Source organism: Carassius gibelio, chromosome B7, assembly GCF_023724105.1.
Source record: "Carassius gibelio isolate Cgi1373 ecotype wild population from Czech Republic chromosome B7, carGib1.2-hapl.c, whole genome shotgun sequence".
NCBI classification, from domain to species: Eukaryota; Metazoa; Chordata; class Actinopteri; order Cypriniformes; family Cyprinidae; genus Carassius; species Carassius gibelio.
Window position 1 is genome coordinate 11,912,640 of NC_068402.1, and position 13,495 is coordinate 11,926,134.

The 13,495-nt window shown below is 35.8% G+C and overlaps 1 protein-coding gene across 1 annotated transcript; it reads right to left on the bottom strand.

Annotated features, from left to right (window-relative positions):
* Window positions 1-5,045: 5,045 nt before the first annotated feature.
* ap1s1 (adaptor related protein complex 1 subunit sigma 1) lies at window positions 5,046-12,674 on the bottom strand. The gene is made up of 5 exons (XM_052561714.1): window positions 12,417-12,674; window positions 9,692-9,870; window positions 7,787-7,895; window positions 6,455-6,592; window positions 5,046-6,230 (listed from the first exon to the last, which is right to left on the bottom strand). The coding sequence occupies exons 1-5, from the start codon at window positions 12,417-12,419 to the stop codon at window positions 6,183-6,185; spliced, it is 477 nt and encodes a 158-aa protein (XP_052417674.1). The 5' UTR covers window positions 12,420-12,674; the 3' UTR covers window positions 5,046-6,182.
* Between the last annotated feature and the right edge of the window lie 821 nt (window positions 12,675-13,495).

Below are 13,495 nucleotides of genomic sequence, written 5' to 3' on the forward strand. Positions count from 1 at the left end.
GACTGTTTTTTTTATTTTTTTATTCCTTCTTGGAAAGAACATGGTTGTGAGATTTGCTCACATCATACATTTATTTACACACTAATAGTTCCTATATATAGCACACTCAAATTAAACAGCACAAATTACTACAATTAAAGTTTTGGTATACCTTGTTCCATTACTAGATGGTACCATAATAGCTTTTATAACCGCAAGAGAAATATGTTAACACAATATATCTGACAACAACAAAATTTGCACATAGCACCAAAACAATACTGAGATCGGAGGGTAGTACCAAAAGGAAGTTAAACATGAACATTCACAGTCCCAGAGTGAAAATCTTTCAGAGATGATCTCTATAATAAGCTCATTTGATCAGCAATTAGCCAACAAACCGTGTGAGCCCCAGAGCCAATCAATGCCACATTAACATCTCCCTAATTGCATGCCAGGTCAAATTTTCTCTTAGCGTTGATATGGCATACGTGAGCAAATACAGACACGTATGTGCAAGCACATATTATTAAGAGACAAAAGAACATTAAAAAAGGGCCAGAGGACAGATTTACTGTTGAAAGGGATTATGAAGGGAAAGTAAGAAAGAAACAAGAAAGCAAGTGGGGCAGGGGTCTTGACTAATGAGAGACTGAGCACATTAGTAGTCCCACTAGGACTGCTGCGTGCAATCAAAGACTTTCAGCAAGGAAGGCTGTTCTGGGGAGAGACGTCCCTCTATCGCACCACATGAGACATGTTTGGGAGTGAGGTATGCTTTGCATTTATGTGAATCAACTTAAAGGAATAGCACACATGTGCACGTGTTCTAAACAATATTGAGAAAAAAAATAAGACATTTTTCAAAATATCTTCTTTTATATTTTAAGGAAGAAGGAAAATCATACAGGTTTGGAACAACATGTAAGTGAGTAAATGACAACTGTTTTGAAAGAATATAACTCGTATATTAAAAAGCCTAACCTGCATTAAAAAGCCTATATACCGTATTATGCACAAACTAATTACTTTTGTCCTTGCTCATGTTTAATTAGTTACCACACTATAATAAATGAATTAAATGTGTTTTTAATTAGTCCTTCTTTTTTATAAAACAAAACAATAAAAAAATCAATTTATTTGTGACAACACTGCATAAGGTATAAAGACTTAAATTAAATAATGTAAATAAGTGAAAAATTCTACCAGTACAGTAAGATGCTCTTATATAGAAATACTTTCATCCTCTGACATTAACTCTAAAGTTATATCATATGGAGATGAAGTGTCATTTCTCAACTAAACTCATTTTGTTTCAGAATATAAATATTTTGACCAGTAAATTACAAAACATACAGATGAAGGATTTTTGTAGTGCATTTAGATGTAGTATCTCTCTATATTTTTTATGGGGCAATCTCCTCATAACAAACTGAATTTGTGCTTTGATTAAAACAATGTGGCAGAGCACTAAAAAAGTAATATATTGAAAATACATTCTTTTTCATACTAAGTATAATTTAAATCTATTAATATACAGTATTTACTCATATACAGTATTTAAACATATCCCTCGAAACTCATATGCAAAGTCCATAGCACTTAATCGCTTGACTTCAGAAATTTTCAGTTCGCATTGTTATCAACAACTACTCAAAACAATGCTGGAAGCAAACAAGTAGTGAACATTTCCCATGAATAAATCAATAAAACGAGAAAAACGATGAAGGTTTTCATAACAAGGATAGAAACAAAATTAGACAAAGAAAATGACAGACTAATAAAATGACTATAGGGAAATTATAATTAACAACAAAAAGGCTTGGAATACAGAGATAAAGAAGTGGTGAGAGGTAGTCAATAATAATGTTAATGAAGAAAGTGAGGGGGTGGCTATGAGAAAGAGAAATAGAGAGAATGGGGCGACGGAGAGGTTGATAAGGAGAGCGCAGCCCACGGAGGAGCAATGATTCATGAGTCACATGGTTGAGAGGTGAGTCATACTCGCTCTACTGCAGAACCCTCAGCCTCCAACACACACTGACAATCCTTTGTCATATTCACTTACTCAGGCACAGCCACTGAGAAGAGTAATTGTCAAATTCAGTCTAACAGACTCTATAAAGCCACCCGATTCAATTAAATATAAAGAGAAACATCTAACAATGTGTGTTAAATCCAATTGTGCACAATCAGGCAATTTTGTACACTGACAAAAGCCAGAATAAAAAGCATGTGCACTTGTCAGAGAGAAAAACAATCCCTTTTTGTGACACCTGCGCACCAGCACACAAACAAAATGACAAACATGACTTCCTTGCCCTGAAGGCTTGCCCAGAAAACAGAGGAATGAAATGCACTTTGTTCTTTTGATCAAATATCGAATCGGTCCGACATTCTCTATGACTCAAATCCCAACACCCCCGATGCAGGAGGGGAGGAAAAAAAAGCTCAGCATAATGGGAAAACCCACGGAAAGCCCATATGTTCCGCCTCCGCTAAAAACAATCCCTGCCAAGTCCATCAGTGTGTTGGCCTGGAGCGGTCTACACATTTCATTACGGAGGTGGGAAGCTCTAGGGTGGGTTTGCCTGTAAATGCTGTCCCAAGATCAGCTTATAATGTCAGTCTTCTGAACGAAAACCTCACATCATTTAAAGGGCATAAACAATAAGGCCATATTACAATACTGATCATCGAGACAGAGATAGATTATATACTACCATTTACAGAGAGGTCTCAGAGGTTAACCTAGACATCACAGGAGTCACATTTGTAAAGGTAAAGAGAGGATGAGACTCACTCTTTACAGTGGATGAAGAGTTACTGTCCATAAAGATAATGGGAAAGAAGTAACAACATGACATTAAAAATTCATCACGAGGTAGGCAGAGAGGCCAGGCAATTATGACAGGCGGAAGGAGGTGGGGGAGAAAGCGAGAGAAAGAGAGAGAGAAAGAGAGAACATTCAGAGGCACTTGGCAGAAACTCAGTTTCCACTGGAGATGCGCTGGTGCCAGATCAATGGAAAAAGTCTCATACAGGGGAGAAATGAGGACAGGCATCCATCAAACCATCAGTGTGAGATTATATTATACTTACCGTCATAAAATGTGCTCTACAGAAGCTAAACACTATTTCAGGTAATCACTAAGACAAGTTTGATTAACTTTGCAGTTATCATGACTTGCTCATCAGATGACACACTATGGAAATGCATGTGCTGCAAAGAGGATGAAGCTGTATGTTTTGTTGGCTGTGAGTTCCCAGAATTTCCATTATCCTGTGAATTTCTACAGCCAAACTTGACGGATACGTTGGAAAAAAATCCAACAGATTGCTGACTACTTTAAGCATCGATCTAATTACTAGGGTAAAACCCTCATATCTATCCCTAAAAGGTGCCCTTAGTACCTAGGGTAAACTTTCAGGGTAGACGGGGTTTAAAAGTGTACTTTTAAGCTCAGTCAGTAGCACAAATTCATCAGAAGTGTCATTTTAACTTAAAATGTCACTTCTGGACAAAATAATCTAACACCTCCTCCAAAAGTCCCCTCACATCCACCAACATATTTAGACCATTTGTGGACTTTTTTCCCCACTTGTTAGTGGTGCTTGATCTGTGCATATGTTTCCCCGTTGTTACACTAAGAGGTACAATGTTTTCACATTTGCGTAGTAAAATAAAAAAATATGCATCTCTTTACATTGAATATACATAGTTTCATGCCCACTTTTAATTACCTGTATGGTTTTAACTTTGTTAAAAATGTTACATGGAAAAAATAAGCTCTTTAACCTAAAATCTTACAATAATCTTTAAAAAGCTGCATATGGATAATAATACAAATAAAGCATTTTACACAGAATTTCATGCACTACATGAACGCTGGACGCATATCAGGGTAAAAAAACAAACAAACACACACATTAGTGGACTTGTAAACAAGCATTATAATTCTAAATCCATTAAAAAGACGAAGACGCATTGCATTTGCATGAAAAACCACAGGATACACAATTAGTCACTAAGTGCTGCAGAAATGCAATTTGAAAGGAGGGCGAAAAGCTGAAAGGCACATGATAGTGTCCCTAGAAACAGTCTGTTGTCCATCTCCACTGAGAGGAGATAAAGGAAGACACTGACCAACAGCTGAGCTTATATTTAGACAAAGGAGGGAGGGCTGCAATCACGCTGCGGGTCAAATCGTTTGACACCTTCACACTGATGGTGGTGAAAGACACAACAGATTTCTGTTTTCACAAATCCCCAACCTAAGGAAGGAAACTCAAACAGACAACAACAAGTCACTGTGAGAAAGAATGATGACGAACAGTGACGTCGAAAATGAAGCACCTTTTATATTACCACCAGTGCAAATTATTAGCTCATATGAAACTGTAAACCTTTTTTTCCTCTCTATCACTCTCTTTAACATGCAGTGCAGTGACTTCCATCTTATTTAATTATCACAGACTTCATCAACAAATTCTTCACCCTAAAAGCATGTCTGTTGACATTAAACGAACATGTTGTGTCTTCACCTGTGATATCTTCTCCATTGCACCTTCATTGTTTTTTTTCTTGGCACAATGGTGGTGCAGTCAGCTTCACTGCACCACTGTCACAAACGACCGACTGGTGACTCATCCCCTTACATACTCAATCTCTCTCGCTCATTTTCTCTCTTCAGCACTCTTTATCTTGGCTCCACACACACAAATAATAAAGCATTCCTGACAAAACACCCTTTTTTGTTTGTTTGAGGATGCAAACATTATACCAACAGAGGTCCCACCATGATGTATGTATAAAAAAAAGGAAGCAAACATGAAAACTGGTTTAAAGAAATTCTCCACAGGCTTCCTCTAGAAAATGTTAACAGCTGTCATTGGATATAAAATGGAATTATATATATAAAAAAAGTAATTAATTTAAAAAAGGAAGGGAAGGAATGGAGAAAAAGTTTAATATAATATATATAACAACAATAATAATATAACACACACACACAAAAAAAAAAAAAAAAAACTGATGAGGAAGAAAAAGTCATTGTACTTGGAGGTTTAGGCTAAAATTGCATTTATTATTTATAAAATTACATTCAAACATAATTCAGTTTTATTTACCCGACAGATTTAACACAGGTATAAACATGCCCTCATGCTGACTTGTTCAATTGCTTAAAAAAAAAAAAAAAAAAAAAAACGGTTCATCTCAAAATATTCCCTTATTTCACACCACGTTTAAAAAGCTTGTAAATGCATCACACTTAATATCAAAGCCCTCTTTTTTTATCTGATACAAGGTACAAATACTCCCTTACTTATTACAACTCCCCCGCCACACTTACAGTCAGAAACATGTCTTTGGAAAGCAGGATGTAGACCAAGATAAACAGGAAAGAGCTTCGGCGCCATTTTGTGGTTGAGATTCTGTGGCCTGTTCTCAAAGTACACATTTAAGACGCTTTACTACTATGGCTCAAGGGACCAAACAGAATGAATAGACTGCATAATATAGTCCATTCAGTTTTGTAGCCATTTAAAAAGGTCTATTTAATATTCCTCCCGTTTGGTGAACATATCCTCAAAATCGGTCCATTAGAAAAACCCCATTCGTAGATTCACTTATGGTCCATATGCTGCAAAAGCACTTCATTTAAAGTGGTATAAGTACAAATATTTGCATCTCACACAAATAAACATGGCTGGATGGTCAGTGTCACTGTTTCCTGAGCAGCTACAGCAGATGTATAGTAATGGCATTTAGGAAGATTCAATTTGAGTTTTTATCTACTCCAGGTCACTTGATCAATGTAACAATCAATCACTCTTTGAAATAAAAATAAAAGCTGAGATGCATGACCTTTTGTTAAAACTCCTTTTTCTAAATATTCTTCTGATTGTTATATTCCAGTGTATATCTGCTGGATAACTCTCTTTCTACAGTTTCTCTTAAGCAAGAGAAGATCCCAGCTAAGCAACCATTTTAACATGTAAAAGACAAAAAAAAATGTTGGAATTGAAATACAATCACATGCTGATTTCAGTAGTACCAAAATAACCCCCACCTACCCTGTTTTATTCCCCTGTTCTCCTCCCACCCTTTGGACCCATTCACAAACTCCCCTTCATGTAAGCCCACATGTCGCAGTAGTACCGAAATTTACCATCTGTCTTGACTGCATTGGAAACTAATATTAGGCCAGCCCCATCTCCTCTAGGACGCTCCTGGGTGACTCATCCTCCTGTCCGGAAAAAACGAGACGAGGGTTTCCATTAAGGGATCCTCAAAGTGTACATTACACAATGTAGAGATTATTGAACTTGGCAGCTTACAGTGTGCAATGTTTAGAAGAGCTAAGACGATATAAATGACTAAGGAGCCACAAGATGAGAATTCAAGTAACATGTTTGGACTTTTCCGTGCAAACAACATTAAAAATGGCATAAATAACAAGCATGCACACACCTCTTGAAGAAGGTCGGCCTGTTCGATGGCCTTGAGCACACTCTTCTTGGATGTGTCCTGAATTTCTCCCCCCATAAGAAACTCGTCCAGGATAAAGTAAGCTTTCTCAAAGTTAAAAATTATGTCAAGCTCACAAACCTACAATGAAGAAATGAGCACAATCTTTTTTACATGCAAAAAATCTGGTGATATTCTAAACATGAGTGCGTCACATAAATGTGTTAACCTAACTGAAATAGCCCAACTGAGTCAAAATGCCAGTTCTCAGGAATATGAATAAGACAGCAATTATATGCTTGTATTATTTAATGAGTATCCTGTCTCAAGTACAAGTCTCTCATGTTCATCAAGGCTGCTTTTTAATGCAGTAAAACAGTGATATCGTGAAATATTATTACAGTTAGAAATGACAAATTATAAATATTATTTATTATTATTATTTTAAAGCTGATTTTCAACAGCCATTACTCCAGCCTTCAGTGTCACAATAATCTGATTTGAATACTGATTTGGTACTGAAGAGACATTTCTGATTATTAAAACAGCTGTGCCATTTAATATTTTTGTAGAAACCATGTTAAATATTTTTCTGAATTGATGAATACAAACAAATAAAAAAGCAGCAAATATAAAAAACAATTTTTTTGCAACATTACAAATGTATTTCCTCTTACATTTTAATGCATAATGCATCCATTTCTTTCAAACCCTTAAACTTTTGAACAGCAGTGTACATGGAAAGTATTAAAATGTGATTAAATTACATCATTTAGGACTGCTACTAACTTCATTAACTTTTTTGTTAACTGTTTGCAAACCAATAATTGACCTGACTAATTAATAATGAAATTAGTTCTTAAATATTTTCATCATCGATTCTGCAAATAAGCTGTGTAAACCTGTAACATTGATGTATGTTAATAAACGGTGAAATGTGCATGGTAAAGTGGTCAGAAAGGAACATTGTGGATGCTATACTCCTTTACAAATGTAGGAGGGACAAGGGCATTAACCTTAATAAATGACAGACAACCAAAACAGATAATCAAAACAGAAAAGTCATGTGCACAACAGCAAACAACATCAATACAGAGAGTGGTAAATAAAAGTAAATAAAAAGGCATCATATGACATTTACAGATAAAAACAAACATAGGATGAATAGCAGGATAAAAGCAAAGGGGAGGACTGGCAAAAAAGCAAAAAAGATGGGAAAGTAAAGAGAATTTCACAGGTTTTGGGTTGCTGTGATGTGAGGTATGAAATAGCGAGAAAGAAGGAGAGAAAAAGAGAGGCCAGATGAAAGAGGGGTGGTGGCGAGGAATGACTCACACTGCCAAAGTACTTATCCAGCAGCTCCACAAAGCGATGGATGACCTCCAGGGTAATCAGCTCATTGTCCTGCTCCTCCACCGCACAGCAGAAATATAGACTGGCATACCTACACACCCACACACAAACACACCCCAAGAAATGGACGCATTAGATGTTACCCAGTTAAAAAGTGTTTTTCAAGGCAATATTACATGAAAATTAGAAATGTTGCCTAGGCAACTAACTGAACATTCAAATATATATGAAGAGTTTATTTGCAAAAACATAACTTAGTTAGCTGTATTTTTTTTTATATAATTTTTTGCCCAAATAAAAACAACCCAACTACAGTTTGATTGAGATTAATTGAAATGCACAATGAAAAAACATTATTTTTGTTATCTGTATTTGCAGATTAACTCTTCATATGTCTATTTTTATGGGGAGCGTTCGTGTGTGAGCGCTGCAGTGGTCTCCCAAAGCAGTGCTGATCAACATCCCACCCCTCCTATGACCCATGGTCTGTATGTGTACCCAGAGACAGTGAGCAACAGACTTTCAAAATAATAACAATAATAATAAAACCGTGTTAAGGTGCAATAAAATAATTGTCTGCGTTAATTAACGTTAATGCATTAACATGATAATAATGCATTAATTTGCCAAGCCGTATTTAATACATTTGGTCTTTGTTAAATCTAGAAAAGACGATGCTGTATTGGCTATGACTTGGTGACATCATTCAAGACGCTCTTCATTATTATTATTTTCTTTTTGAGTAAATTAAACGCTGTACTTTATTATTAATATTATTGGGATATATTATTATTAACCAAAATTTCTTCTATTCAAGTGAACCAGTTTTCTCTCTCTCTCGTTATTAAACCCTGCTTTATGCAACTGACCAATATCGGTATCGGCCAATAGTTGTTTGCTTAAATCGGTATCGGCCAAAAAAATGTATATCGTAGCATCCCTACTAAATATAAATATTTAAAATGACTAAAACTTAAAACAAACAAACAATCAAAAAAAAACATAACAAAATGTCAAACACTTAAACTAAAATTATAGTAGTATATAAATAATACTAAAATAACATTGATACAAACAGGGAAACACAAAAAGTGATAACTGAAAGTAATAACACACAGCAGGTGCTGGTTGGATGCCTGAGGAGAAGACATGGTGAATACTAATGAAATAAAAGTGACTGGATCAATGCCTGTTGCAACACCAGCTCTGAAATAATCTACAAACTCCCTTAGTGTGTGTGTGTGGAAGTGACCAACCAAAATGTAATAAGGATTGAGCCAACATGGATGGACGAATGCAGAAATGTTATAGTGACAGTGTTTTTGAACTCTAAATCAAGCAATGACATAAAGTAGCGGCCAAATCAAGTACATATTGGAGAGGAGAGGTCAAAAAGAAAAGAAAAATCAGATGCAATGAAGAACAGGGCAGCTTTACTTTTAGTGCCCCCTTATGGCTAAAAATAATGACCACCTCTCTGCAACTCTTTTTATTGTCTATCCTGAGTGCAGTGACAGTATTAAATGCTTACAGAAAGGTCACATTGTTACACAATGCAAAGGGGCACTGTGAGAGTTCATAAGAGGTTACTAATGAATTAAGTCTAAGCCGGCGTGTATGTGCGTAGGTGACTAGATATGAAATGTATTTTGATGTTTCAAGCAATTCCACTCAATAATGACGCATTAATGAGTCATCGTTCACAATAATTTGATGTACACTTCCCTAGACAGTTATCTCAGCAAGAAATAGGTGTATAGTCTACGTACTGTGTTTTATTTAGTACAACCTTTTAGGTGTATGTGAGAAACCAAAAAAAAAAAAAGGTACATTTGCAGCCTACATTTCTATCTCACAAAGTCATCAAATGCATGCGTGGTTTTGTACCTCTTGTAGACTATCTTTAGATCTCTCCATTCCAGGAAGCTGCACATTTTGGGTTTTCTGGCCAGGACAACCTGCATAAGCTCCCTGACCATCTTTTTCTTGTCACGCTCAGCCGTAGCCTTGTACCATTTCTGGAGTCGCAGCTTCCCCTGCCGGCTGAACAGAAGCATAAAGCGCATCTGCAGAGAAACGGAGATAGAGAAACACAGGAGAGGATCGCATAAAGAAAATTTGTTATTTCATAAATACCAGACTATACTCCATATGGCAGAGAAGCTAGATAAATTAATTAATAAATAAACTCTGGTAACAAATAATTAGAGAAGTGTTATTTTATTATTTATGCACTATTATAGTACTGATCAATATTTATTAGTTTTTTTATATGTTTGTGTAGTTTTTATACTTTATTTTTATTTTCATTTTTGTTTAACTTTTAGTACCTTTTTATATTTTTTATTAGATTTATTTTTTTATATCAGTTTTTCAGTAAGTTTAGCATTTTAAACTAAATTTATTTAATTTCAGATAGTTATCAAGACATTTAGAATTTCATATGTTTTTTTTTTTTGTCTGTTTTACATTTTATATTTTTATTTTTAAATTAATACAATTATTTTTACTGGTAAATATTTGTAGTTAGTTAACAATATTTACATTGAACTGAATACTAATAAAAAAATAATAATTTTTAAAAACCAGACTAAATATTTATTCTAACAATTTTTCACTAAAAACTGGATTTGTGTCTCATGCAATACTTCACTAAAACCTGCTATATCATAATTATTTTATGTGCAGTTTTTATGACCTCAAATTAATTTGGAAACTAGTTAGTTTAAAAAAAGTCATACGTCACCACAAAATATAAAAAAGGCCAAAAGATATTAAAACCAGTGAAAAACATTTAAAAACTGTGAACTAAAATGTACAAAAAAAAAAGGTTCGTGTGCATGTTATGTACAAATCGTGATTCAAATGTTGTGAACTATGCTTGTAACCAGCATCTGACTTATCAGAAAGGATGAAGGCGTAATGGAAAAATTGTGTAAAAAAAAAAAAAAAAAAAAAAAAAAATTACCTCTTTTTTTTTTTTCTAACAGAATGTGAGCGTCATCATTATAAAATTAGAAAGCAAGCTGGCCTATGCATTTCAGGTGTGTTAAATATTTAAAAGGACAGATGAAGAGCACTGCATCTGCTCCCATCAGACATGGCCCACATATCCAACATGCTGCATTCAGCTCCATCCACTCGAAAGGCTATCCAACTATCACATTTCCTGATCAAAGAACTAATACTACACTATGATTAAAACCACAAGACTATCACATGGAACACTACCCTTAAGCACACGTTAGTTTAATAGTGAAGCATTTTTACCAGTTTGCTAAACTGAGTACTTATACTTTGTGCCAGAATTTGTCAGCCTACATCAGCTCTTGAAATAGACTAAAAATGATGCATTGCACTTGGCAATGAAAGGCTCCGTTGTACAAGAGATGTTTCATACCCAAAAATAGAAAGACAGAAAAAAATTAATAAGGGCCAAAGACGAGAATAGTAACCTCCTAAGGGAAGGAGAGACTATATTCTTCAATGCTCTAAAAAATGGCTTCAAGTCCATATTTAGCAACCAAATCAAGTGACAATTTAGTATCCACACATACAGTGCACTGTTTTAATTTGATCAATGCGGTGTCTTATAACACTTGTAAGTAGTTTAAACGAATATTGGACATTAATTCATACATTCATGAAAGTCTTCTGTTAATAAGGAAAAGAAAAAATCTACAGAACAGAAAATCAGATCACCATCTACTGCTAAACTACACATCTTTACTTACAGTGATGAATGCTTTCTGATGTTTTTTTAGTGCCATAGCAAGAGGGAGAAACAAAGGGTCTTATAAGGAGAAATAAATGCTCTTTAGATTGATACTGTACTAATGTGTTTATCTCATCAAAGTAAGAAGCAAGTCCAGGTCAGCCTGTTTGTTGAACATGGCAAACAGGAAAATGATGAACAGTCTGAACAGCATAAAAAGACATTACATCTTGTTTCCATCTGCTATGATTATTAGTGCTTTCTTCATTTAGTAAACAGTTTTATGATGTGTTGGATGTTATCTTTCAGAGCAGCACTTCCTTTCATGCCTAACTGATGAAACAAAGGAAATATGTTGTGAAATACTTCTATAACGGAATATTTTTGAGAGAACACACTGTTATAGCTGTAAAAACCGCAGTGAAATGTACTGTGTGGGATTAAAGGCACTCTTCTGACTCACAGCTCATCTGAATCTCAAATACAAAGCGTTTCCGGGTCGAGTCAAACATCAAAAGACAAGTTTAAAAATAGGATCTCTAATGAAACGAGATCTCAAGTATTCAGAAAACGCTTCGTATGAAAGCTATGAATGGCGTTTATGTGATTAGTAACAGTTGACGTTACCAATTTAACATCAAATCCAGCTGTCAAACTGACCCTGGCTAGTGAAAAAATGCTTTTCAATACATAACAACGTGACATTTTACAGTGTATTTGAGAGATGTAAATCACACAGAGCGTCCAAACTGAATAGACCACCTAGGACCCGACAGGTGAGATGTAAGTTGCATTTTTAATCAGGGTTTGAGGTGTCCAGGTAGCTGACTGTACTAACTTAGCCTTAGCTAGCTAGCTCTGCCTGAGAAAGTGAAGGATAATGCGAGTAGAACTTACCATTTTGACGGTTTAGTGAGAGCAGTCAGTTGTTTTCAATGAACAGCAAACCGCTTTTTGGTAAATACCACACGGTATTATCAGTACATGGTTATCTGACTGATCATACTTTCAGAGCCCCATTGCAGCAGCCTGGAGTAGCTTTGTGAATGAATTGTTCTTTTGAGTCGGATCTTTTTGTGTTCATTCATTCACGAGTTAGAACACTTACAGTAAACATCCGTATTAATGAAACTTACTCGAAAACTCGTAATAGACAGCTATATGTATTATACTAATCCGACCCAATCCTAATCCTAAACCTACCCTCTCTATAGCGCCTAATAGGGTCACAGAATCCGGTGTTACAACCATTTGGTTACAACTGCATGGCGACTGAGTCGGTTCATCTGAACGAACGGTTCGAAGGAACCGATTCGCGGAATTGAGCCGCACTTTCCGTCACTAGAGAGGAGACAGGTAGCGTCATCACCACCAGTGCGCATGCGCTTTGCGCATTCCCGTCTCCACAAGGTCTTTTGCAGAAAGTCCACTTGCAGCCTTTACAAGAAACGACTTCCTGCTACTAACAAAAAACTGCGAATGATTTATGTGTTTACGTTTTCGAAAGTAGTAAAGTGGGTTTTCTTGTCTGTTTGTAAAACTTAAAAGCTTTCCCTCTGCCATCAGGGCAAGATGTTCAGATGCTGTTGCCATGACAAAACAGGGGTCTGATTGAGGTTGCCATGGTAACGGAAATAGGGTGAGGGTAAAGAACTTTAATCTGTTTATGAAAATCCAGATTCATGATGCTCAGTTTTTGGTCATTGCGACAATCATCTTGGCAGCTCATATCACAATGCCATTTGTACTGCCAGCTCTTAAGAATACATTTATCTGTAACTTGATTACAAAATAGCAGTCTCTAGAGACTTTCCATTGATCTAAAAAGAGCTGCAGTTTATTTGACTTTTCGTCGTTGCCAAACTTTGAACACAAGATGTCGCCAGCACCAGGGGCGTGTCTAGAGCATTTTCAGTGGGGGGGCCATGCTGGGGCACTACCTCCGAATGGGGTGGCCGCCAGTGACCAAAAAAAAA